At 39.7% G+C, this 27045-nt stretch overlaps 4 protein-coding genes and 1 non-coding gene across 9 annotated transcripts in view; 3 read left to right on the plus strand and 2 right to left on the minus strand.

The window, feature by feature from the left end:
- The window catches only part of LOC117958220 (extracellular serine/threonine protein kinase FAM20C-like), a 33792-nt gene extending 32063 nt beyond the window's left edge, over window positions 1–1729 (plus strand). For 3 of the 4 annotated variants that reach the window (XM_034894506.1, XM_034894498.1, XM_034894515.1), the window contains exons 9-12: window positions 437–518; window positions 634–693; window positions 887–1187; window positions 1316–1729. In XM_034894506.1, the coding sequence (XP_034750397.1) occupies window positions 437–518; window positions 634–693; window positions 887–1130 (386 nt within the window). In that variant the 3' untranslated portion in view covers window positions 1131–1187; window positions 1316–1729. Of the gene's footprint in view, window positions 1–436; window positions 532–633; window positions 694–886; window positions 1188–1315 lie in introns of those variants that run through there. The other variant, XM_034894523.1, reaches the window with a different exon arrangement.
- Window positions 1730–2516: 787 nt separating this feature from the next.
- Window positions 2517–13351, plus strand: baiap2l2b (BAR/IMD domain containing adaptor protein 2 like 2b). Its single transcript, XM_034884731.1, has 14 exons — window positions 2517–3029; window positions 3248–3323; window positions 4120–4206; window positions 4998–5059; window positions 6392–6463; window positions 7306–7395; window positions 7589–7720; window positions 7939–8043; window positions 8585–8687; window positions 9025–9232; window positions 9927–9992; window positions 11024–11351; window positions 11501–11544; window positions 11941–13351. Exons 1-14 carry the CDS (start codon window positions 2976–2978, stop codon window positions 12014–12016), a joined length of 1503 nt encoding a protein of 500 aa, XP_034740622.1. The 5' UTR covers window positions 2517–2975; the 3' UTR covers window positions 12017–13351.
- On the minus strand, window positions 10489–10582 carry trnai-uau. The gene is made up of 2 exons: window positions 10545–10582; window positions 10489–10524 (listed from the first exon to the last, which is right to left on the minus strand). It is a non-coding gene; the product is annotated as a tRNA-Ile (tRNA).
- Window positions 13352–13781: 430 nt separating the features above from the next.
- Window positions 13782–27045, minus strand: part of LOC117952622 (parvalbumin-7-like) — a 34272-nt gene continuing 21008 nt past the window's right edge. Inside the window, exons 1-5 of one of the 2 annotated variants that reach the window (XM_034885063.1) lie at window positions 25677–25704; window positions 15701–15769; window positions 15366–15495; window positions 15148–15257; window positions 13782–13944 (exon numbers count right to left, since the gene is read on the minus strand). In XM_034885063.1, the coding sequence (XP_034740954.1) occupies window positions 13919–13944; window positions 15148–15257; window positions 15366–15495; window positions 15701–15769; window positions 25677–25698 (357 nt within the window). In that variant the 5' untranslated portion in view covers window positions 25699–25704 and the 3' untranslated portion in view covers window positions 13782–13918. Of the gene's footprint in view, window positions 13945–15147; window positions 15258–15365; window positions 15496–15700; window positions 15770–25676; window positions 25705–27045 lie in introns of those variants that run through there. The other variant, XM_034885072.1, reaches the window with a different exon arrangement.
- ncf4 (neutrophil cytosolic factor 4) overlaps window positions 25737–27045 on the plus strand; it is a 33323-nt gene continuing 32014 nt past the window's right edge. Inside the window, exons 1-3 of the mRNA XM_034884826.1 lie at window positions 25737–26004; window positions 26655–26739; window positions 26824–26983. Of these exons, the coding sequence (XP_034740717.1) occupies window positions 25976–26004; window positions 26655–26739; window positions 26824–26983 (274 nt within the window). The 5' untranslated portion in view covers window positions 25737–25975. The remainder of the gene's footprint in view (window positions 26005–26654; window positions 26740–26823; window positions 26984–27045) is intronic.

Below are 27045 nucleotides of genomic sequence, written 5' to 3' on the forward strand. Positions count from 1 at the left end.
AAGGGCCCCATGACCAGCGCAAAACTATTTTGGTATAAAAAGAAAGTCTATATAAACAGGTACAATACAGCTCTGGCAGTGATACATTTACTAACCAACACCCTTGCAAATAAAAAAAAACATTTAAATGTTACATTTCAAATTTCTAGAATACATCACTAAATTAATTTATTGTTAAGGTATAGTTATTTTAAGAATTATGCATGACATATATTTAAGCAATACAATAATAAAAAAATGGCACATTTTATTGCTTGAATATGAAATGCCATAGTTCGACTTGTGTTGGCCATGACAAAATAGTTTTCAGCTCAATGTATGTTATTGACAGTATGTCATGTATAATAGGATGTTGACAGCAGAAAGCTCAACAAAGGAGATGTGAACTTTCATGTGTCAGACAGTATTAACCAAATTTCTTTTCCCTCTTGTCTAGGTAACATGGACAGGCACCATTATGAAACTTTTGAGAAGTTTGGCAACAATACTTTCCTACTACACCTTGACAACGGGAGGGCGTGAGTATCTCTGGTGTGTTAGTTTGTGTGTCTTTGTTATATACATTCTCATACTGGTTGCTGGGGTTGTAATTGTGATGTGGCCTAACCGACCCTGGGTCTGTTCTAATTGCAGATTTGGGCGTCACTCCAAAGATGAGCCCTCTATCCTAGCTCCTCTAGAACAGTGTTGCAGGTACAAACAAGAATGTACTCTGCAGATATTTACCGTTTTGTCCTCAGTTAGTTGGAATAGTACTTAGTTTAGCACAGTTAAGGTTAATACAATTTTTGCTCCTATTTTCCTATCTTCTCACATACATCTTCGCTTATGAACCAATCCTGTCCTTGCTTCCTAACACCTCTCTATCAATTTGCTCTTTCTATAGAATCCGTCGCTCCACCTGGCAACGCCTGCGTCTACTGTCTCTGCCACTGTATCGGCTCAGTGATGTCATGAGGGCCTCGCTCTCCCATGATCCCCTTCACAGTGTGGCTCCACTGCTGTCGGAGCCTAACCTCGCTGCTCTCGATCGGCGCTTGAAAACTGTGCTGGAGACTGTACGTCGTTGCCAAAATAGACAGAGTGAAGATGGGGGTGATGATGCGGTCTTCTATGATGACATTGCCTAATTGAAAGACATGGTCACACCTGCTGGGTAGGAAAGTCTGTCTGTACTTCCCATATATATATGGGAAGTACAGGGGAAGTATATGGGAAGTATATATATATATATATATATATATATATATATATATATATATATATATATATATATATATATATATATATATATACACATATATATGTATATCAATATATGTCAATGTTTACCTTTCGCACTAGCACATGCAAAATGGTGTTAGAAGTTACATTGATGTCATTAAAGTCACAAGGACATATTCCAAGTTAAAGTATAACAGGTTGTTTAACGGGACAATTCATTTGAGCCGCTAATGTAATGGTGTCCTAGGAAAATTTCTTTCAGAAATTCACCATCAAAAAATTCATGATGTTTTGAAAGTTGTAAGAGTTTATAGTTTATGGAGTTTATTAACGTTTATACGTATGTTGGTATGAAACAATGGAATGGATAATTGGTTAAATATTTAATGCAATTTTGAAACTTTTGGACAATTGCACCATATCCTAGGAAGTATTATCAAGTATTGGAAATTCAGTTTTGAATTACAAAAAAGTTTATTTACATTTTACATTTAAAAGGTCCCATGACATAATCCTTTTGGATGCTTTTATATATAATATATATATTATAAATCTATTTAAATAATTACGGACAGTGACAATATGAATTGTAAAGTTGCAACAAATGTGACTGATAATAAAAAGGGGAACTAAAACACAAACTGATGGAGGAAAGCACATTGAAAATGGGTAATGCAATGAATCAATGTTGTTTGTTTTAAAAAAAGGACATATCACTTTTTAAGAACTTATGAATGTAAACGGCCTCAGATTGTAGCAGCACCAGCATAATTGTTATTATTGAAATGATTTAGTAAGTTGGACTAAAGTGTACTACACAGTTCTGTTTGTGTTAGACGCTGTGAGTTGAGTGGTCATGGAAATTGTATTATGTGTCCTTAAAAAGTAATGGAAAGGTTTTGAAATGTTTTCTATTAAAATGGGTGGGAACTTGGTAATTATGATTATCTTTCAAGATACTTGCTACATAAAGAATAGTGAAAAGAAAAGAGCTATTAGTGTGGACGTAGTGTGGTTCGACTGCAGTATAAAGTAAAAAACATCAGATGCCCCCTTTCAATTTAGAAGGTTTCTGATTCTTTAATGTACATATGAATTGTTTCTTGTCTTGCCTCGGCTCTTCATGACTGATATCTTGAGTTAGAGATTGTAGCCTTCATCTTCATTCAATATGTTGGTCTGTTGATGGACAGAGAAGGGTGATCCTTATATCATTTGTATGGACTTGTGTGATAACTGTATAAGAGTACTTAATATGTACTTTTTTAAGGCAGTTACTTTAGTTTGTTTCACCAGAATTGAGGTCCTCCCTTAGGTGTGAGTTCACGTCACATCTAACTGGGCAGATGGCAGTCCTCCTTTCCTTTCAGGACTTTAATCAATAATTTACCTGGCCTGGCTGTCACCTACTCCCTTTTCTCTTCCCCTCGCTCGCTTGCCCATTCTTTCCACGAAAACTACTGCTGACAAGGGGGTAAAAGAGCTTATTAACGGATGAGAGAGAAAGGTAGAGAGGGCTTTGTCATTCTATCAGACCTTCAGACTGTTATCAGTAACAGTGGGAATGCAATGAGGGTGACTTTAACTGCCTGAAAACGCTGATACACAGACAAGAAACGCCTGGAAAAAACTTTGTCAGAAATTTGAATGGGAATACAGACTCTTTACAGAAGCTTGTTCTGTCTATTACGTGGATTTTTTTTAGACCTTTTCCTTGTTTGAAGTTCATATTGTCTTTGAAATTGGTCGCTATGTCCGGAGCCACCAGTGACCAGCTGCACAGATCAACTTTAGCTGTCTATACGGTGAGTTCTTCCCTTGTCCTCTACCTGTGGTTTCTGTTCATGGGCTGTAATGTAGTATGTAAAACAGGAGAAAGAACTATGAGATATAGTTAAACACGGCCCGGCTGGAGTGATTTGGGTGAGAATCTATCAGATTTTAAATTCCTGTATGTTCAGTGATTGCAAAAGTAATTCTTGTTTTTTTGGGTGCGTATTTCTCCTTGTGTGTCTTTCTGTAGAACCTGATGGAGCACTTCAATCCTGGCCTTCAGAAGCTTGTTGCTTTAGGAAACAGCTATGTCAAAGCTTTCCAAGGTGAGTGAACTTGTGAGTGACTGTGTGGGTGATTGATTGAATTGTGTGTGTGTGTATGAGACAGACATTTTGTAATAGTTATTTTAATTATTTCAATCAAAATGTCATTTTAAATTGTATATTTGCACACATAAATATCTAATTTGACAGTATGTTGTAAATCGCCTTCTAAACTTTATTTTTTTTGTCTTTCATTGAATATTTCATACAGTTTGTGTAAAAAGTAGATATGTTATAGATAACGGTGTCTTGTAATCTCGTTGGGAGGACCAAATGTTTGTGAACAAGCATAACTGTTTCCTAAAGCTCAAAGTCACTGGGATTAAATGGGGCATTGGGTTTTTGGAGTCATACTGTTGGAGCAATACATTGAGTTTAAATTTATTAAAATTAAGTTTTTATGAGAACATGAAGCAGAATTAAAACCTGCATCCCATTGTATTTGCCTGTCTGGCCTCACTAATTCTTCTTGTCTACGATTATACGGTGAGCAGCATACATCATTTATGTACCTCTCGTCCTGATAAAAAAGGAACAGGTAGTCAGTCACAAGGCAACAAGCCAGTGTTGTAAAACTATACCAACTAACATGGGGCTATTACTAGACCAAAATCACATATCTTATGTCAGTAGAACTGCAAGGCTTGGGTTTAAAAGGAATAAAGGCAGAATTGGTTGACCAAGTTAAGAGTAGTATAACTGGCTGGGGTGTTACTCCAAGGCTAATACATTTATAAAGTTAAATATTTGAAAAGGTTGTAGTTTATTGTGCATTGTGTGTATGTGTGCCCTACAGCCTTAGCTGTTTGCAGTGAGGCCTACTTCAGCGCTGTGGCTAAGATGGGTGACCAGGCCCTTCACACGCTTTCCTCTCGCTCTCTTGGTAAGTGTGTCTGTGTGTTTGTACGTATGATTGATTACTCAATCTTTCCATCACCCGTAATTTATTTCATTACAGAAACATAATTGTTCTCTAGAGATGACTGAGTGCTCTATCAAAGTAATGTCAAGCCTAATTATACAGACGCATCCCAGATTGTAAATTACTACATCATTTCATCCTCTCTTGTGTGTGTCTGTGTGTGTGTGTGTGTGTGTGCGTGCGTGTGCGTGTGCGTGTGCGTGTGTGTGTTTGTGTGTATGTGTGTGTGTGTGTGTGTGTGTGTGTGCGTGCGCCAGCCTTAGTGCATGCATGAGTGCATATTTTCCACCAGCTTCATTTTCATTCTGATCCTAGGGATGTGTGATATCATGTTAGCAATATGCTAAGGCAACCCCATTGAGAGTGTGAGGGCTCACTTAGCAGTGCTAGCACAGTGTGACTCATGTAGTTCTGCTAGGTTGGCTAACTGAGAAGGTTACAGCGTGACCTGGGGCCCTATTAAGTGACAGCCTCTAAATTAAAGATGGGGACAGTCTTTCAGCTGCACTCAATTCATTAGCTCAACCACAATCCATGACAATAATCAACACCAGAAGCACCCATAATACATAGGGCTTGGCTAACTTTCCGCCATCTTAACATGATAACTTGATCCGTGTTAAATTGTGTTAAAGTCATATAGCAAATTACTGCTCAAGTATTGTGCCTTTCTTTTGTAAATTTACACAAAATAAGTAACAACATTAGATAAATGGTAATTCAAAATGTCTAGTCTCTTTTGTTTTAAACAGGGGATGTCCTGATCCAGTTATCAGAAACACAGAGGAGACTCACCGCAGAGATGGAGGGAGTGGTCAGTACATGTCTTCAGTCAATACTCATATTATTCCAACCCAAACACAGGATCCCTGTTGTCTCAGAAAAGCCAACTAAATCTTAGAATTGAAGTGCCCCATGTACTAAGGCTCAGTCCTCACAGCAGCAGTAAAATTAAAGAAATTAAAGAAAACTGACAGACGTTTTGCTTACAAAGTTATTTGTTAAGTGGTTAGAAAACCCTAATGACCTTTAACACAAATGTGTAGCAATGACAGATATAGCAGAGGCTGTTGTCCCAAATTGCAGCGCCCTGGTAAAAGCATGTCATTTAAATGACTACTATTACATATTGGGAAATACAGTTTTGTGGATTTTACCCAGATATTATAGCAATCCTTTCATCTAACTTTGGGAAAGACAACAAAATTAATCTTTCCTAAAATTTTTGATTTCTTGTTATACACAAATTTGTTGCATCTGGTCTTAAAGCGTAACTTTCGCCAAAATGCAGCCTAGGGTCTTTTTGTGATTGTACCTGAGTCAAACTTTTGTTTGAAAGCATATTTAGGACGCCGCCATCTCGCCAGTCAAAAAGTGTTGATCTCCAAATGCAACGTAACAGGGAGGAGAGTAAATATGGAAAGCTACTAGAGCGTAGTTCCATATAAATGCACGGATAATATGTTGTTTTGTTGTTAGTGAAAAACAATATTGATCTTGAAAAAGTTGAAAAAGGAGTCTCATATAAGAATGGCATTTCCTCCTATGGAGTCCGTTCGTTCCCATTTGGAGATTGACACTTTTTGACTGGCTAAGATGGAGGCCAGTAGAAAAATCAACAGCTACAGTGAGTTGTTTAAAACCTTTCTTTTAGTAAACTCAATATAAACAAACAATGTTCTCAATGCTCAAGTTCATGTGTATAGTTTCATGTTGTGTTGAGCCTTCTTAGTGTTTTAAAATAGTGATTTTGATGCGATCATAGTAGTGCCCCTAGCACTCCCATTCAAAAGGTAATTTGACCAAATACAAAAATACGGTAAATCTTAAACGTGGCACTTCCGTCCTAATTATGCCATTAAACAAAAGTTTGACTCAAGTACATTCACAAATAAATGTGTGCAGGATGCTCATAGAATCACTTTTGACTTCAGGAGATGACTTTCTGCTTGCTTTTCACTACTTTAAAATTCAAAATGCCACTTGAACCCTTGTGCTTGATTGCAATGGATCCAAGTGATGTGAAAAAAAAAACATTTGCATATAGATTCAGTCACACTAATAATAATTTACTGTTTTAACAAGGGGACTGTTTCCATAATAACTTGGCTGCATCACAGTGACTTTGTTGTTTTTCCTGCTTCAGTTTCGATGGTTCCAGGTAGAGGTGTTGCAGGCCATGGAGAAGAATGTCAAGTTGGATGAGGAGTACATTGATGTGAGTGGAAAAAGCAAATGCTTTTATATTTATTCTTCTGAGGATTGGTGGGTTAAGTCAAGCTTAATTTGGAGGACTTTACTGGGCTAAGAGTTTTACTCTTACCATAAAAGGGTTTATGGTAAAAACTTAGGCAGCTTTTCTATCATATGTACTCAGTCAAATGTTGAATATATATACTGTAGCATTGCAATACTTTGTGAATTCTTCATTTTCTTAATTCCTATATATATACTGTATATAAACTGTTTATTTTTAATTATTGGATGAATAGAAAGATACAATTGTGAAAGAGAGTCAGTATGAGAGTAATTAGCATTGTTTTGCAAATAAATGTTTAGTGGACTAAATTCATTTTAGTGTTATGGCTCATTCCTACTTTGTAGCTTAATGTATGGAGGCTACTGATATGTACAGTACACTGTGGAGTTCACATTTTATGCAATTCTTTTAATGATTTGAAAGTTATATTAATGGTAATACAACAAAAGTAATATTTACATGTCCTTCAATAAGAAAAGAGAACTCCATGGTAATTTACCAAGAACATTTTTTTTTTTGGTTTGCCAATTGCAGTTAATCTTTGACTTGTTGCTGTGGACAACTTTGCAACTTGACTCCCATCTATCTGGTCATTTTAGCCATATTTATTGCATTTCCATCTACATAAACCTCAAACCAGCTTTCCTGCAGATTCAAAAAACTTTCTGAGAATGTCCAATACCAATCTGAGTTTGAATTCTTTTGTAAAGAGCACAATCAGTTGAGAGGTTATAAGTCTCAAGAAAACCTGTCTATTTTACATCAGAGCTTCATAAATCAATCTGTTTCCTGTGCTTTAGGGCAGTCGCAGAGTCTATGAGCTGGAGGTGAGAAACCAGGCAGAGGCTTTGGAGAAACAGCTCAGACGAGGAGCCTACAGAGACTCTCTGGTAGTTACACAAACACAGTACACAGTACACAATTTTCATTCACACACATCCACAAACTCACCAGTAGCAACACTTGTGTACAATTGTATATATGTCATTTGTCATACTTTGATGTGTGCATGATTCCCTGTGTGTGTGTGTGTGTGTGTGTGTGTGTGTGTGTGTGTGTGTGTGTGTGTGTGGGTGCTTTTAGGAGAACAGTGAGTACATGCTGTACCTGAGGCAAAGCCAGCAGGAGATCCAGAAGGAGGAGGAGAGGAGGTATCGCTTCTTGGCAGAAAAACACTGTGGCCTCACTCAGTCACTGCTCTTTCTTATAAACAAGGTACACATGCACGCATGCATTCACGCACGCGCGCACACACACACACACACACACACACACAAACAAACACACACATTTCCATTCCGCCCATGTGATAGCATGTTAATTGCTTGATTTTATGAAATTCCCACCTCAGCGTCAACTGGCTCATTTACTGAAGTTCATTTTGTTGCTGCCTGAGATTTAATGAAGTGTTCACCTCTCTAATCTGTTTTCAGACGGGTGCGTCTCTCCAACAGAAGGCAGATGGATGGAAGGAGAAAGTGAACGACACCCGAGGGTCCAGACCTCGAACTCCCACTCATTTGGACCAAGATGCACAGGTACCAAGGCATTTCATGGTTTAGTTAATTGTTTTCAGCCAATGTGAACATTATACTCAGCCAATTAGTATTCTAAGCACCAGACTGACTGTAAAGAAAATATACTGGCTTGGGATGCAGCACAAGTGTCTGTATATAGCCTCAGTGACACGATTATGGAAACCTTTGCACCATGTGCTGTGTTGAAAGCATATATGTTATTTTTTTATTATCAACTGAAGAGAGAAAGTGCCTTTGATTGATGCAGTATATCATTAGGCACAACCCTTTACATTGCTGCTTTACTGCATACTACTTTACATTTTACAGGTGTACCTAATAAAGGGGCCACTGAGTGTAAATAATCAGCAGAAAGTGCTGACTGATAGAATGGTTCACTATTTTTTAATTAGTGACTGACACAAATATTTCTGTTAAAAATGTTTTGTACAGATTTAGACAGCAAGCAACTTAAACGTTGTGCTTAAAGCAAAAACAATTACTATGGTAGATTTCTATTAAAAATAGAGATTATTTACTTGTGAATGTTGTTTCTGATCAGCTGCGAGGTTCAGTGAGTTCCCTGCTGCAGACAGTAGCCAAAGATGAAGATATGTCCTGGGCCAGGAGGGAGCAGCAGGCACTCGGCAGAGTGCCCTCTAGAGGTTGGAGGAAGACTGTACTCTGTACTAAACTATGATTGTTGTAAATTAATCTGATTACATTATGACAACTTTTGAAGCCAAACAAGATCAGTGTTGTTTGCCTAGTTCTTCCGTTAATGTCTGAGTAAATAAGATGTCCTTTTATTTTTGCCTATAGATACACATTCATACACCCAAAATAGTCCTTTCTCCCTTCTCCCACACATACCTTTGAGTTTGTTTTTAAGGGCATGGTAAGCATGAGGCAGAAACGCTTTTCCCTGTTTTATGTCTATCTCTTCCTCTCCATCCTAATACTTTTTTTCACTCTCCGTTCCACTTGCTCTCCACCCTCTAGCACCGTCTCCCCTTCCCAGCCGCTCTCGCTCCAGCTCAGTGGGGGAATCTTTGGGTCTGGGTGGGGGCAGATCCATGAGAGCCCTGGTTTCTCACCCTTCCTCATCCAACCCAAAGCTTCTACCATTCAACAGGGGAGAGACTGTCACCGTACTGGTTCAGGAGCCACGCAACGGCTGGCTGTATGGACGCACTGACAGCAGCCTGCGGTGGGTAGCTGATATAGAAGGCGGTGTTGATGCATGCAGGTGCAGGAGCTATGGAATTGGAATTAAATATAAAAAATCAGTGACTATGTATGAGCTTCAGCCATCAGAAGGTATTTTTATTTTTATTTCTTTATTTGGTCCAAGGAAGTATTCATTTTTTATATTTTATTAGTAATGAGCAATGTTTTTTCTGTGTCATGTTACATCCTACTGTCTGCTGCTGGTTTCGTGTGTGTGTGTGTGTGTGTGTGTGTGTGTGTGTGTGTGTGCGTGTGAGTGCGTGCATGCGTGTGTGTGTATTAGCGTGTAGGTGCATCTGCTGCTGATTTTGTATGTGTGTGTATGTGTGTGTGTGTGTGTGTGTGTGTGTGTGTGTGTGTGTGTGTGTGTGTAAGTAAGTGTAATTTAGTGCAATAAGACATTAAAGTTATTTATTTCATTTTATGACTATTTTTGACCACTAACTATGAGAGGAAATATGAATAGTTTTGTGTAAGAGCACAAACAAGCATTGCAAAACATTGTCGTTCCTAGACACTCTACACTTGTACATTCATTTCAAGTCTGAAAAAAACAGTATGTTTTGTCTGATACAATCTGTAGACTGTAGAATGTTTTTCAGTATATACTGCACTCCTGGAACAAGGACAAGAGGATTTATGGAATTTGCTGTTTCTTCATTTGTCTCCTCCAGTCAGGGCTGGTTCCCTGCTGCTTATGTGGCCCCTGTCGAGGATTTCTCCAACACTTTAGCAACAAGGTAGGAATTACTTTTGATCTGCACACCAAATTCAGCAGAGAATTTTGGATGTTGAAAACAGTTCACATCCATAGTATAGTGGCCAACATGTCTGCCTCTTACAATGTAAAATGACAAAAGAGTTCAGTCTGACGGATTGACCTTAGATTTAGAGAGACCTTCACCTGGAAGCGAATTTTCAATTCCTTGGATGGCAAAGGGATGCTCCGCCCTACTCAGCCTTACTCTGCCTGGGATTGGTTCACACTAACCGTAACCAATCTTAATCCTAATGCCTAAACCTAACCCAATCCAACCAGCAAAAAAAGAAGAAGACATACTTTACTGATTCTTATTTTTTTACACATTACACACAGGTCTGAAATACACACGTGCACAAATAGGACCTATATACATAAAATGGATTACATTACATACGTTAACGTCCCAAGCAATTTGGCCCTGGTTCCCAAGCTGAGTCCTTACAAGACTGAGCTACTGCCACCCCCAAAATCTCTGCTTCAGGTGAGGATTGAACTCACAACCTCGGCAATGCTATGCTGTATACTGTCATATAAGTACCGCGCGCTAACCGATTGCGCCACTGGAGCTACAAAAGCAATGAGTACAAGCCAATCAAAGACAGAATAGGGTGGGACATTTCTTTAGGGCCTCGAAAAATGTTCCTACCCCCAGATGTTGGCCAGCAGACAACCTGCTCAAGTGTCCTAGAGCAAGAGAACAAATGCCTAACATTTGTAGTAGCACTGTTCTGTTGCAGATCTGAAACTTTGGACTGACTCTAAACTCCAATAGAACATATTTTTGTCTGTCAAGTCACACTACAGAATGACATTACTAATACCTACTATAAAATGCATATTTACTGAGCTGTTCCGTAACAAATTATATATTTACTTGTGGAACACACCCCAGCTCAGAAATGGGAAAAAAGGCTTTATATTTATTATCTTTCACCAACACATGTCAGGTCACTGTCCTGTATTGAATCACTAAATGCTCCTACTATATGTGTGCCTTTGACCCCTCAGTGGTGGTTCTCTAAGAAGCCACAGTATGAACAATCTGCTGGAGCCCACTGACACCTACACTGACCAACCAGAGAGCAAGAGCTATGGAGATGTCCCGCCACCAGCCACACCCAACCGCAGAGCCTCTGTAGACGGCCGGCCAATCTCTCCCGTCCCTGAGAGGAAACTGGAGTCAAACCAGACAAAGAACTACAATGAACCGCCCCCTCCGCCTCCTCCCCCACCGCCGCCACCTTCCTTGAGCCAGAATCTTAGAAGGGGCTCTGCAGATTTTCGACCAATCTCTCCCCTCCCTGACAGGAAGGTTGATTCAGCATCTGATGTCCAGGTACCAGAGACTGTTAAATTCTAAAATAAATGAAGGTCTCAAGGATGGCAAAATATCTTGTTCCTCTGTTCCTTATATAGTAATCCTGGTACACTTATGCTTCTTCACTTGTTTTGGTTATTCACTTTGGCAATCCTCTTTTTTCTTAGACATTATCACCCCACAGGCCACCTGACAACCTACTGTTTCCCAGGTAAATGTCAGTGTGTAAGTTGTTTTTTTGTGGTTCACTGTCTGAATTCCAGGATCTTTTTTGTTGTAGACTTATTTCATTAAGGATCTATTTGCTAGTCAGTATTGTATTTTGGCATTTGTCTGAAATGATGGAAATTTATTCCATACAGGTATATATAATCATGAAAGTCAAAGAGTAGTGGATTTGTGCTAGCTGCAGTTGTCTAGTGTTATGAAAATGATCAAATGCTCGCTCACTATCTATACAGCTATAACATTCCATCTTCTGGCTAGGGTCTGGTGTTAGTTTCCCAACCTGGATTGTGTGCATGTGTGTGTGGTTTATTTGTGTTGGCAGAGTGCAGTTAAGTGTGTAAGGGATTGTGTAACATTGTACGTCATCCTCTTGTTTCAGAGGCACAAACCCATTCGCCACTGTAAAGCTTCGCCCCACAAAGACCAATGACAGATCTTCTCCTCAGATCCAGTGATCCGTCATCACTCATGCAGGCCGGGTTTGTAACCGAGGCTGCCAGATCAGGTTGTGGAGGCAGGGTATATATATTTGTATTAGGACGATAGAATGACATCTCTGAAATGTGAAGGCTTTGAGCTACAAGAGTAGAGAAAGGTTTCGTACAGTGTTTTTACCAAAAGAAAAGGTGATACTGTACTACATCTAAGTGATTTAATATCACAAACAAACACTTTTAAAGTAGTTGTTTTGTCAACTTTGTACAGTAGTTACATTTTTATATAGATGGTCTGTTTGTCTGTTGTAGTAAAAATATTCTATCTACCATTACCGTTTATATATCTGTTCGCTAAATACAAAGCTGCAGCCAGCAGCTGGTTAGCTTAACATAAAGCCTTGAAACTAGGGGAAACAGCTTGCTGCCTAACAAAACATTTTTTGCGTTTTTTGTTGTTGCTCTGGACAGAGCCAGGCCTGCTGTTTTTCCCTGTTTTCAGGCCTTCATGCTAAGCTACGACACTAAGCTGCTGGCTCCGGAAACATAATTGTTTAACATATTTAAAAAAACATGAATTCATCAAGCTAAGCAAATAACTGTATTTCCCAAAATCTCAAAGTATTCCTTTGAGCTCAAAACAGCTAAATGTTTTTAATTTTTTGACTTAAGCTGTCATGTGTCTTATGCTATTCTCATTTTTTAAAGCTATAGTGCATGGTTTCTATCTCCCCCATGAGGAATTCTAATTAGTGAAAACAACACTGTCGGTGCGTCCACATGATACAGCCTTCCGAGATTGCGCACATGCCCCCACCCCTCCATGCCCCCACCCCTCCCTCAACAAACTTCAGAATGTAGCCATCCTGAGAAATACAGATGGAGTTGTGTGGAGCTGACAGTCTTAATTAGCTTTGTAGCAACTCATTTGGTAATGGCTTGAATGTAATGGACGTTCACAAACGTAAACAAATTATGCACTAAAGCTTTAAGCAAATGTGTCCCAAGTCTGCATTCTTTGGTCATGTGATACAGATCTGTCAAATTGGACAGATCTATACATAAAGATGTAATTCTTTCAATTCTGACTCGGACCACTTCTGTATTTGATCCTAAATGCAGTCTGATACATATCTGATCTCTCATAAGCTGGTGATAGTTTTTCTTGGATGTTAAACTTTGGCCAGAGCTTCTCACCTGTAAAGTTGTATTTTTCTTAGCTGTCCTGTGATTGATGTTTTGCAATGTTTAGTACGTTATGTTTTGTGAGTTTAAATGTTTGTGTCCTCTGAGTAACAAGTAAAGAGACAGTTATTACTCAAGTTATTTTTATTATCATTTCTTACTTAGGTCTTTTCTCTCTTCACAACTCTCTTACTGTATATATCATTTTATTTACTACATCATCTGATCAGAGGCAGGGAGTGTGGAGGAGGAGGTGGAGGAGGAGAGGAGGCGAAGGAAGGTGGATGAGGAAGAGGAGTGGGAGGAAAGTGCACTATGTGAACATCTAGAAGTAAAACCCATCAGACAAAATGCACGATCTGAAATACACAGAGGAAGGAAATTAAGATTTAAGAAGTCTCTAACATCTACACCATCTACAGCACTAGTACCATCTGTTTTGAGACAACAAACTACCTGCATGAATTTATTAAGAATGATTCAGAAACCCATACATTTTGTGGGAGTAAATTATGTATATAAAAATGACACTGGTGCCTGTTATGGCTGTATGTCTCTACTCGTGGTAACTCCCCGTTGGCCTGCTCCTGTAGTTTTTTTGTAGAGAGCGCAGGTCTGGTCTGACTCCATGTGCAGGGTCCCCAGGAAGGTGAGAGGAGTAGTGGTAGTTATAAAATATGAATGCAGGGATGAAGATGAGGAGGAGGAGGAGGGGGGAGGGGGACATTCAGCTATCCCCTACTCATGCACCAAGATTTCAAACTCTGAAAAAAGAAACAAAAAAATATATGTGTGAGGCAGTGATGAGGCAAACTCTGCTGACCTACATAGTTAAGGATAAGGCTGGCCATATTCTGTATTTCCATGTTGTCAACAAATCCAATAAAAATTCCAACAATCGATGGATCCTACTACCAAGTATTTTCTGTGTGACCAAAGCCTGAGTCATAATTTTCCTTGAGTGGTTAAGGTTAGGATAGCCGATTAGTCAGGAGATAGGACCTGAACAAATCGGGTTGCGTTACCTAGCCTAAGCATGGATGCTTGGCCAATAGTATTGAAGGGCGGGTCTTGCCTAGAAGTAGCGTGGGTTTTATAATAACACTTGGGTGACATTTCCTTCATTACCATGATCAGACTGTAGTTTATCCCAATCCCACATTCCTGCTGCCATAAATACTTGTATTATATGTTTTATTGTAATTTCCCCATAGGGGATCGATAAAGAATATAAATTATATCATAAATTAATCCATATTTGAAAAAAAAGAAAAAAAAAGAACATACACAGTTTACACCCATTTAGGATGTGTTTGTTAAAAGTAACAGAGCAGGGTGCCTGGTTAGCTCACCTGGTAGATTGGGTTCCTATATATAGAGGTTTACTCCCTGAAACAGCAGCCGCGGGTTTGAATCTGACCTGTGGCCGTTTTCTGCACGTCATTCCCCCTCTCTCTCTTTTTAAGTCTAAGCTGTCGTATAGAAACAACTGTCTAAAAGTGCCCCAAAAATATAATCTTAAAAAAAAGGAAATTATTTTACCTTTATAAAGGTATAAAGGCTGTAAAAAAAAAAAAAAAAAAAAAAAAAGTGCTTTATATGTTATGTACAAAAGGGCATGGGGCTGAAAAGTCAGGGAAGCATTAAGAGACTAACTAATGCATTTTTAGTTTTGGTCTTTTTACTTTAAAATAAAGTGCCCACCATGGCATTAACTCTTTAGATTGCATATTGGCAGCTACCAGATGCTGTTTTTCCATGAAGGTAAACAAGAAGCAACATCCTCTTTGCAACAGAGATTAAAGAAATGTTGGTATATTTTTGTAAAAAAATGTACACAAATTAGCAGTCACAGTGACGCACATTCAGCCTACATGCTAACGTGTACATTCAACCCTCTCTACCTTCTACTCTTATTTTCCAATAGCAACTTTTTTATTCTTTGCAATGTTCCTCTGTTCTCTCACCATCAATGCCAATCTTGCCGTCTCCATCCTTGTCTGCGGCTTTGAGGAATGCTGTTGTCTCAGAGTCAGTTAGATCTCGGCCTTCCTTGGAAAAGCCCTTCAGTACAAACCTGAGAAAAGTACAGGGTGTTATAAAGACAGGGCAGTGTGCAGGACATAGACATTATATTGGGCCTATCCTCCTTTTTGTGTTTGTTGTGTCTGTTTCACTTCCGTACTTGAGCTCCTCCTCCTCTATGAAGCCGCTACCGTCCACATCCAGAACCTGGAAGACCTTCTTGACGTTTTCAGCTGACATGGCCTTCATTCCCACCATTTCAAAGAACTTTTTAGGGTCGAAGGTTTCTCCTTTAAAAGGCAAGGCAGAAGGTACAGACTGAACCATCCAACAGCTCTTCAACTACTTCTTCCTTAACATAAGCCAGTTTGAAATGTTCTGCACACTTACAGAGCAGAATAAGCTTCATTAAGTTTTCTACACACTGTTGTTTTGCAAACTTTGTAAGCCTATTCCTGCTGAGACTACCATATGGAATCCACAACTGTTACTGACCGGCAAATGCTTCAAGAGCTTTCTTGATCTCCTCGGCTTTCAACAGATCTGTCATTGACATTTTGTCAGCTGGAGAGAGGGACAGAGAGAACATGAAACGTGTGAAATAAAAAACATCATTTCAAGTTGAGTGAGTTGAGTGCAGACAACAGCGGTAAGCACGACAAACTTTTGCATGCTTACTGAGATGTCAAATGAGATATCCAGTTTCAGATTCAAACCTGGTTACTGAATAATGCAACGTTGTGACTCCTGAGTACATGGATATAAATGGATATAATAGACCTAGCTTAAATTGTCATCAGGTGGATGTTTGTCTGAGTTTATTCTATTATGTTCATTTCCTAATTGATCCACAACCAAGTAACGTAGTATAAGTATATTCCATGTCAATTGTGCAGTGTATTAAAGATAGATGACACAAGATGTCAAGACATTTAACCCCTACATTTTTTCAGTGGAAATGCTCAGTGTTCACAATGGAAGACTGGGCTATGTGTGTAGTATGCTTTACTTAAAAAGAGTATAAAGGATCTGCTTCGTTTCCCCAAGGGTTTAAAACAACTGCAGTACCCTGCAGTACCATGCAGATCCCATTAGGTGTCAGACCTGAGCTGAAGGCTCTTGGGTTTCTTGTTAATCTACTGAGAGCACTGACATGTGTGAAGTGTTGAGTTGTCAAGCAAAATGTTTGATGAATGTATTTGTGCGTCTGAGTTCCCGTGTGTGTGTGTGTGTGTGTGTGTGTGTGTGTGTGTGCGCGTGTGTGTGTGTGTGTGTGTGTGTGTGTTATGCTACATAGTGCCTTGGTGAGGACATGAGACTTGGCTTCAGCTGAGTAGTTTTGTTGGTCCCTCTGCAGATTGCTCTATCTCGACCCTGACAAAGTAGTTAACCCTCCCGGACCAGAGGACTGAGTGGCTAGTAAAAACACATTAACGAGTAACAAGATACAAAGTCATCCTATTCCTCTCTGTCCTATCTACTTCTACTAAACTTTCTCCCAAACTGTTTTGTGTCAAACTCCTTGGCAGCAAAAGCCAATTAGTGATGATCTATTTGTGGTTTGGAGATGTCTAAAGCAAAACAGTTTTTTTCCATCCATGAGAGAATGTTTTACAAATAGAAAGCCATGAAGTTGCGGGTGGTGTTAAGGGTTTTAAGCTCCCAAATTCGCCTTAGGGTTAGGGTTTTGTTATGGATGGGGCCTTGAAATCAAAGTCGCAGCGCTGCCTGGACATTGCGGGCTTAAAACACCAATCAAGCTGAAGTCATGCCTCAGGTTGTTTTGGTTTGTTTCAGACAGAAAGGTCGTTTAGATACATTATTTCATCTTTTACCCGTATAAAAGTTGCACAAGTTACAAATTGTTCTGGATCTTGACGTTAGTGTTGACAGCATAGTAGTAAAACCTTACAGACATTATGACAAATGCATCTCAAGCTATGTTTCCATCCACAGAGAGAGAGGAGAAGAGACAAGAGAAAAGGGTTGGAGATGGAGGTAAGATGAGCTAGTAGGCAGGGAGGACCCAATAAGACTTTTATAGCTGCCTCCAAACACATACACATTCACCCCATATACCCCACTCGCCCACTATATCCCCAGCTCCATGTATTCTCTCTATTTTGAGAAAGGTGGGGGGGTTTCAAAAAATGATGCACACCGTTGGCCCTGGACTGCAATTGCTTTCGCTGCAGCACTAACAAACCACACCAGGCCTATTAATGATACTATCTGACTGCCCCCCCGGTCTTCTCTTTTCCCTGCATGACCCTATTCTTCCTTTTGTTTTTACACACATTTATCACCAGCCAGATATGTCCCTCAAGAGAGTTGGTGGAGACCAAAACAGAGATTAAAAAAAGGGGGAGAGGACTCCAAATGGAATTTCATGTTGCTCTGTGTTGCTGGATGTGTAAATGGGCAACAGTTGGCCAGCACACTTCACAAGGACATAGTATCAAAGCCTGTTGTGGTCAACAAACTGATGCAACTTTAAAGAGACTATCCTGTAACACACAAAAATCCCACTCCTGTCTGCTTCTCCAAACTAGGGGCGTGCGGACCCCTAGCTACCCAGATAGTAGTACTTAACTCGGTAAGTAATACACTGACCATGGATAAGTAACTCCTACAACCCCACTCTGAAAAACCTGAGCTATCCCTTTTACAGATATTAAAGGGATCAAATGAAATGGTGATCTTTTTGTCTTTCTGTGTGTCTGCCTCTCCCTGGGAGGTGCTGACCCTCTGTACTCTCAGTGTCCTGTCCTGAGACACTCCTAGCGTTCTCACTATTGAATTACCCTTTATCAGCACTTTCCTGCGTTGTAGAAAAACAGGGGAAGGTGGGGCAAGGTGGTGAGGACAACACACTGGAGGGAGTAATTTGTAGTTGGGAGAAAAGGTCAGAAGAGATAGAGGGACGCAGATATACATATAGATGGGTTGCTGTAAATGAGGCAATACACAAGGAGAAGCAGGCCAGGAGTTTGTCAAGGACAAGACTGGAGATGAAGAAGAAGAATTGGAATGTTGATTATGTTATTAACCCTGGAGAACAATGTGTAAGGTCGAGGGGACAGGGAGAATCTAAAAGCCTTTTATTATTTTTGTGCTCACGGTTATAAGAAATCATGAAAAAGTGTTAAATCATTTTTAACTCTTGACTCTGACCTATTTAATTGTGTTAAAAGGGAACCTTACAAAGTTGGCCATGTTGCGAATAGTGAAACAGTGGGAATCACAGCCAGCGAGATCTATCAAGCTTTTACACATCTTGCTGATAGTAAAGCTACTGGTTCAGATCAAATTACTGCAGAGCGCCTGAAATGGGCCGGCCCGAAGGTTGCAGTTCTTCTTGCCATTTGTTTTACTGGCTTTATTACCCAAGGTGTGTTGCCAGACGCTATTTTCTATTACTTTGGTGCCTGTCATTAAGGACAGAGGTGAGGAGTGTGGATAATTATTTCTTTAGCTAGTGTATTATCAAAAGTCCTGGAAAAAACTGTAATAGATAGATTGTGTGTATATTTGTAAACTTCAGATAACCAGTTTGGCTCCAAGGCCAAGCAGGGTACAGATCTATGTATCTATCTAGGAAATGGTAGAAACCTACGGAAGAAAAAAAAATCCTTTATTGATACCTCCGAGGGTTTTGTCCGAGTTAACCGTCACAAGCTGTTTTTTACATACATGTATAATTAGATTCCTGGCCTTTTGGTATTCCAATCAGAACATGCAGATCCAATGGGGGAAGATGCATTCTCTACTCCTTTAAGTGTTGGTAATGGAGTCTGTTTACATGGATGACCTGTCTGACCAGCTAAGAGAGTGTAAAACAGGATGCATGATTGGTAACTAGTGAACCTTTTAATGTATGCTGATGATTTGGCTGTTGTCTCTCCTAGCAGTTTGGGGTTTCAGGAGTTGTTATGTATATGCTGTTCAATTTGATGTGAAATATAATGGCAAAAATAGTTTGATTATGATCTGTAGAGTGAAGGGGGATAAGGGCTTATTTTTCCATCTTTTCATTTTGTCTGTTTGCTTGTTGTAAATTGAAGTACTTGGGTCACAACTTAACAGATCAAATGTCAGATGACATGCAGAGGCAGTGTCGCATGTTATATGTACAAGCAAACATGCTCGCCAGGAAGTTCTCATGGTGTTCTGATCCTGTCAAGATTAACCTCTGTAGAGCGTATTGTACTCAAGTTTAAAAAGCAAACTTCAATATGCTGCGGGTCACCCATAATGATTGCTTGCATGCTACTCAGAAAACCAAGGTGGAGTAGTACAAGTGAATTGTTTTGTCAAGCTGGAGTTATTAGATTATCTGCTTTACTGGTGAATCTGATGTATAAATGTATTGGTCGCCTGAATTCTTCTTGTAACTCTGTCATTTTACAACTGATTGACCCGAGGGTCAGTGCTGTGTGATACCAGCCACCCTCATGGGATTACTGGTAAAGCGGACTTCTTTGATTTGTATCCGTCTTTTTTAATTTTCCTGCATGTTCTTTTGTTTTTCTAAATGGACCTTGAGTCTAATATTAAAAGCTTTCTTCTTTGCAGTACTCAGTTTGGGCTCATTCGGGTTGGTGACTTGAGTGCAGCAACCCTCACAACCCCAAGGTCAGTTCCCACCACCATGAACAGAAGAGTGGGAGAAGGAAGCCTCACTCTTAGCCAAATGTGCACGACTGCACCGCAGGCACTGGTTATAGTGGTATATTTAGTGCTGATATTCTGGGTGGTGTGTGTGGGAGGTGGTGAGTTTTAAAAGGAATGCACCAAGATTTTGGGAGTTTGGCCAAACTATTAAGTAATGAGACACCAGATTTTCCACATTTCCCTGGTATATTCCAGTTAGTCATGCTGATTGTTTAGTATGCACCATGATTAAGGGCAGTGTGTGACTAGCATTATCTCTACAGTGAGAAAATTAGAACTTAATGTTTTTTGTAACCCTGATAATAGGTACACCATCTATCCTAAATGATAAGTAAGTAAATTATAAATCATACTGTGGCTACACTGTTTACAGTGTAAAACACAAAGCATCACTATGGAAATTGACAAGTGAGTGTTCTATTTAACAAATGGCCACAGTTTTAACATTGCAAAACAGAACGAGTTAAGTGTAGGCAACAAAAATACACAGGGTTAGCAAAACATCAGGGAGTTGGCTTAAAATGAGGAGGAGGACGTAATATGACGCAACCCATTCTCACTCCCAGCTCGTATGATGCGGATGCTCGGGCAGCGGCTGCCAGCGTCAGATACGACGCAAAAAGTCTACTTGTTGTAAGATGTAGTAGTAGGAGCCGTAGTCGTGACGTAGTATTAAGAGCAACAACAGTAGCGTGTTGTATGAAAGACCCAAATGCAGCATGGGAAGGTTGGTTGGGCTGGTGGATTTCACCCAGGAGACCGGCGTATCACAGAAACATACTGTACATTTAATAACCCCATCCACCATCTTCTCCTAAACTTAACTGTCCTTTTTTTGTGCCGCAGGTCAGTCAGTACGTACCAACCCAGAGCGTCAAAAGGGACTTAAAGAGTCTTGAATGACAAACGCCAAAGGGTGAATTTTAAGCATGAATATCAAACTTTAAAGGTGACTTTTAGCTTAATAACAAACGCCACACACACGACCAAGCGTCCGTATTTTACAAAATAGGAGAGTGAGAATGTGTTGTATTATGTCATGGACGTCATTATTACACGTGATAATGTACTTATGGTTTTACACAGGACAAGAATCTCCTGAGTCAAAGTCCTGTGTTTATTTGACCCATCCACCACCCCAACTTTCCTCCTTACATGGAATTTGGCACTCTTTTATAATTGTTTCGGATCATATTTTTGGGTATTGTCGGTCTTTAATTGACAGGACAGCTGAATATGTGCGTGCTTGCTCAACCAACTGAACTATCCGGGTGCCCGGATACTTGCGATAATTACTACAGCCACAACAGGTAATTAGAGGTTTTTATTAGTTGCTTGCACAATCGACCTATACAGTTGTTTTCTGGGTGAGGACGGGCTGAGTACTACACTTATTATAGTAACAGAGTGAAATTATACTCGAAATGATGTCTTATAATCTCAGCATTTAGAACAGTCCTGTGCCCGGGCTCACCTCTTCCTCTTTCTACTTCCCTTATGATGTCTTTATGGTAACCAGCTGTCATCATGGAAAATACAAGCCTTGTTTTTTTTTTAGACTTTCCCTTTTTTGGTTTCTATGTGTGTATTTGGGTGTTTGTCTGTCAACTAAATGGCTTATTACATGACATCAGAAGACATTTCACAGCGTACTTCTGTTTCAAAGTTATATTCCAAGGCTAAAAATCAACTACATACAGACACAGTTACAGTCCACTCTTTTAAGCACGGAAACACACACGGAACTTCTACCATACTTATACTTATTCACACAGAAACGAGAATAACAGACTCCATCGGGTTCTGTCTGTTTCTGCAATTCATGGCTGGCACTGGTCGGTCATACGAGCAGCGCTTCAAAGGATCCATCTCAGGCTGCAAGAAAACGTATATGGAGTACAATATGTGCCACACACAAACCTACACACACACACACACACACACACACACACACACAAACACACATACACTATGCACCCTTTGTCTATGTCTTTTTTCATACACACACAATCACTTACAGTCTGTTTCTCAGACTTTGTATAACAAACACTAGCAAATATTCACACCTACACAGTTTTTCCTCACACCCACTACTACATTCTCTCTTTCCATGTCTCTTTTCTAGTTGCTGACTAAGTTTTTACAGTTTGCAAGCTAGCGAGTTCAGCACAACTTGAACGAGTCACGACTCTGAAACATTTATGTATCTCAGTGAAAACAATAAGTCATAAACAGGTTTATGGATCACAGCGAATGTATCCCAGGAATAATGCCCCAAGCACATCTCGTGTGATTATCTGAAGCGTGTAAATGTGTGGTTAATCTGCAGTTATTCAGGTAATGTAGTCCCACTGTAAAATCCAGACCGTGGTGCAGTATTAAATCTTACAGTGGTCGTGGAATTTCTGTCCGACGTCACAAATAGAGATCAGATGGATTAAAATAGCTGTGTTTAAGATGAGACAATACATCACAATTGCTCTCTCTCCCACTCTCTCACGCAAACAAACCACACAACTTTACTGACATCTAGTGTTTGAACTTTCATCACCTCAGATTTTATTCCAACTATTTCCCATCTCAATAATTCTTCAGCCCTTGTCTGTATTTACTTATAACTGTCAACTACAAAAAGAGGGTGAGAGATCAACACTGTGTCACGACATGCTTGGCTAGTGCAGGCTGGTTTATGTAAGGGTGTGTGTGTGTGTCTGTGCAACATTAGCGATTTGGGGAATGTGGACTTTCTGCTTCCGTGGAAATAAAATGTTAAAAAAGAAGGGAAGCATGTTAGCATACACAGATAAAGAGTTGACTAAATAGAGGAGACAGATCATCACCTGAACACAGCTTAAAGGATCATGAGTTGATGCCACAAATACTTATTCAATCAGAAACAGGCTTTATTTAATTAAAAAGCGGGCAATTTCTTTTTGTACACATTTATACGTGTTATTCTATTATCAATTTATTATGAATGAATGCAGTCGACATGAAAGAAATCTTTGTAGTTTGAGACCTTAAAGTATCCGAAGGTAACAAAGAGGAGTAACCATGCTGAAGAGACAGATAATTCCCCTAACAATTCCAACTAAATGCTAAAAGAACCTGTTTTAGTGCAACCTGTTTTTGCAAAGCGTATCTCTACAGTACACTATATTATATATTCAAATGAATGGTATATTTGAATTTAGACACAGAGGTGCAACAACCGGCTGGAGAACATCCTAAAATGAACAAATAAACAAAGGTATTTATTCTAAAATAGAAACATAATCACACCTAAATAATCTAAATAGTATCCCATTAACTTCAAAAGTGACAGACACAATTTCTGAGTGGCTGAAAAAAAATACAAAAGTTAATTTCAGACTCTGTTTGTCTCCATTTATTTAATTTAGCTTAGGCTCCGAAGAAAAGGTCTCACTCTGTCTCTTCATCTCTCAGTTTGACTTGTGGGTTTAGAAGAATAGTAGTACATCCTTTATCACAGTGTGCTGTTTGTTAAATTCTGCTTGGCAATATATCATGATCACTGAGGACCTTGATGACACTGGAGTAAGGTTGTTGTTTTTTGTGTTGTGTGACATAAAGGAGCAGTCCTCCGTTGTGTGATACCGTGTGGGAAGCTGGGAGAGGCTGCCAATAGACAACAACAATATTGCTTGTTCACAACATCCCCACTAATCAGTCAAATTCATTATGGGAGTTATTCATTGATGTTTAAGATGGTGTTGTGGCACCAACTCTGGACGAGGCTGCTCTGGAAGTGTGATTGTGAACTCTCGAATAAAACAGAAGCTCTGTGACCACAATCAGCTTAAGGCCACTTCCTGTGAAGGGTTTGGAGAGGCATGATGTTATCCAGCGGTTTCTATTTTTACATCTGGCTTTCAAAACTCATTTACAGTTGGTGATTTTGGTACAGTGACATGTTTCACCTTAAATGTGTCCACCATGATAGACAGAAGTTTAAAGGTTAAAAAACAACTTAATTCTAGAAAGACATGTAGTTAGGTTTTTGCAGGTCCATGCAGTTGGAGTTGATAGTCTAAATTAGTTTTTTTGGCAACTCATATTGAGATGTGATGCATGTCAGCATGTTGAACAAAAGTTATCATGTACCCAGTGTAGAGAGAATAATAGAAACTGTGCTACTGCAGGAGATGTGGATCTTCCCATACCTGTGCAGACGTAAATGCATGCTCCAGAAACTTCCTTTCAAGACACAACAAAGCCTAATCATAGAGGAGGGCGGGTGTAAGCGTCTTTTTAAATACCTTGTGGACACACCCATAGCCACCCCCAGGGAAACTGCGTGCTTTCCAAATGGGCAGTTTGTTTCTTCTTTTTTAAATGTGGCAAACAACATGGCCCAACAACATGGTTAGGCCGAATAACAGCCTTAACAAAAGGTCACATGTACCAACAGTAGTGTGAACAATAGAGCGGTACACTTTGTTCATAGGCTTGGCATGCTGAATCCAAATTGAAAGAGTATGTAGTACTTACATTACAGTACAAGCTGTCCAAATATGATACTGGTCTGAATGATAGTTATGTTAGTTATTAATGTCATAGGCTGTGTTCACCATGATAGACAGACATTTAAAGGGTCAAAACAACTTAAAGTGGTTAGGTTTTTGGCCTCACATACAATGTTTATTGGTATTTCTGTTTCTATTTCTTTAGAATAGTTCCAACAAAATCCTTTTATGGTGTGTTCTGTCGATCATCCTGGATCTTGAAATTCAAGTTTGCCCACTGCCCTTACCCAACCTCCATGTAGTTTCTTGGAACCAAGGAGGACATGGAGGATTAGACAGAGTTGTGCGGAGCTAATAGTCTTAATTAGCTTTGTAGCAACTCATTCGGCAATGGCTAGAATGTAACGGATGTTCATTAAAATAAAAAAAGTTACACACTAAAGCTTTACGTTTTTAAATAATGCAATTATTCTTTGTCTTGAGCATCACAAATACTTCCCATATTGTTTTGGGGGTGGCAGCAGAAGTTTCAAAAGTGGTTGTTAAAAAAAAGAGAGAGATCTTAAACCACCCACACAGTTTATACAAACATAGGCAAAAGTGAGAACATTTGTGTGTGTGTGTGGATTTGTGTGTGATTTGGATGTACTGGCCCTTTAACATAATACTGCTTAATTGCCAATGAGGTGCTCTTGAGCAAGGCAACCCCCCCCCAACTGCTCGGCCGTCTGTCCAGCGGTCCCAGTCCAGTCACTCCGACCCTCCCTCTGTGCATCTAGGACCTGAGCATGTGTGTGTAATTCAGGCCTGTGTGTATTGTGTTCTAATATCAAATTGTAAAATTGTAATTTCCCCATTGGGGATCAACAGTAGGCCTAGACATTGTGAAGTAAATTATAATTAAGTTATTGTAACGGCCGGCAGGATGCAGTTGTGTTGACTGTTCTGCAGTGCAAAGGCTCATGGGACTAGGTTATTGAGGGTTCCTGTCCTAGTTTAAGTGTATAAAGGATGTTACGTCAATGTGTTTTTGTTGTGCATTTATGTTACCTAGATTTTAATCTTGATTTGGTGTTCATGTTTATTTACATTTGGTGGGTTACTGTGACTGAGACACTATGGGTAGATTGATAAAAACTGTGTATCGCGTGTACGTGTAGGGAAACAAATAAACTTCCGGATAATTCAAAATCTACGGAGACTGGAGTCTTTTTACGTGTCCTTCCATGTTGTACCTGAACTCACCATCAGTCGGAGTTGTTACAAGTTATGCCACTCTCACTGTTGTTTGAGCATCATAACCTATTTACCGTCTGACACCATTTTAGACATTGTCCCCGCCCTTGTAATTTCGACACACCGGGACATCCAGACGAAAGCACCAACAACCTCTGGTCTTTTTTTTTAGGAAACTCTCGCTTCCTGTTGCCTGTTTCCGCCCAGTCGCCTCTGCTGACTGTTTGAGACGCAGTCAGCCAGTGTGCAGCCTGACAGTGAGATAGTGTGCTACTCTAGTCATTGCCAAAGCCATCTGGGAGAAGCGCACATCTGTCCGCTCTGTCCGTTGAAGTTTCTCCGTTTGTCTGCAGTCAAAGCTGTGCGCAACATCATGTCGCTGCAGCAGTTACGAGACGAAAGGTGAGGTGTCGATAGTGCAGTTTTAAACCACTTATGAGATGAAGCATAATATCACAGTTTGATATGAAGTTGGGTTACGTTACATCACTCTGTGATCCCTGCCAGTCTACAGTATAACGGGGATAAAACTAGTGGCTGTGTTTGCAGGTGGTTTGTGGCTGTGCGTTAAGATGTTTGGTTGTTTCCTCTTGCTCATAAAGAAAAATGTTAAAAACGTGTTGTTTCTCGCATCAGCTCATTATGTTTTATCGTTTTTGCTGCTGTTATAATACTAAGCTGGATCTCATGCAGCAAAATAGCTACAGAAGAGGATCATAGTCACATGTTTAAAATGCAATTCATTTTTCAGTTTAAAGTATTCTAATCCTAAAAGTCAGAAGTTTCAGAATTTTTTTTCATTTGAACTCAGAATTGTGGCCCTAATCCTCTTCCTCAGATAAGAATGTTCAAACTTTGAAAAAAGGTAGAATATGTAGCCTTAGATGGACTTTATGCAGATCTATGAGCTATCTGACCATAAAGCTGTTTAGGCAGATATTTAACATAATATACCAACAGCAATTCCTCCTTAACACAGGATTACAAGGCTAACCTTGGTAGTTGGGGTTTATATGTCTGAATATTCTAACCAGAATATTTCTTTCACTCAGCGACTTTGACCAGCTGCCTCATAACATCCCCATCAGCGCCACGATCGCTGATATTGAGGAGAAGAAAGGCTTCATTGACTACTTTGTAAGTTTAAAAAGTGACCGCAAACTGATCCGGAGAAGAAACAAATGACGCGGTTCCTATCTCACATTCATGTCTCTGTTCCAGATGTTTGTGATTGAGGTGAAGACTAAAGGAGGGAGTAAATATCTCATCTATAGGAGGTACAGAGAATTTTTCAACCTCCACCAGGTCCTTGAGTTCAAATACTCTCCTGAAAACCCAGACAAACGTGGCCCCAACACCTGCATGCTGCCTTCTCTCCCAGGTGTGTGTGTGTGTGTGTGTGTGTGTGTGTGTGTGTGTGTGTGTGTGTGTGTGTGTGTGTGT

Source organism: Etheostoma cragini, chromosome 2 (assembly GCF_013103735.1).
Source record: "Etheostoma cragini isolate CJK2018 chromosome 2, CSU_Ecrag_1.0, whole genome shotgun sequence".
Taxonomy (NCBI): domain Eukaryota; kingdom Metazoa; phylum Chordata; class Actinopteri; order Perciformes; family Percidae; genus Etheostoma; species Etheostoma cragini.

Bases quoted from the DNA above. Each gene is read 5' to 3' on its own strand.
- baiap2l2b (XM_034884731.1), top strand. From the start codon at position 2,976: ATGTCCGGAGCCACCAGTGACCAGCTGCACAGATCAACTTTAGCTGTC. The intron at 7,721-7,938 runs GTACACATGCAC...ATCTGTTTTCAG, and splicing joins TGCTCTTTCTTATAAACAAG to ACGGGTGCGTCTCTCCAACA. The intron at 9,233-9,926 runs GTGGGTAGCTGA...TGTCTCCTCCAG, and splicing joins CGCACTGACAGCAGCCTGCG to TCAGGGCTGGTTCCCTGCTG.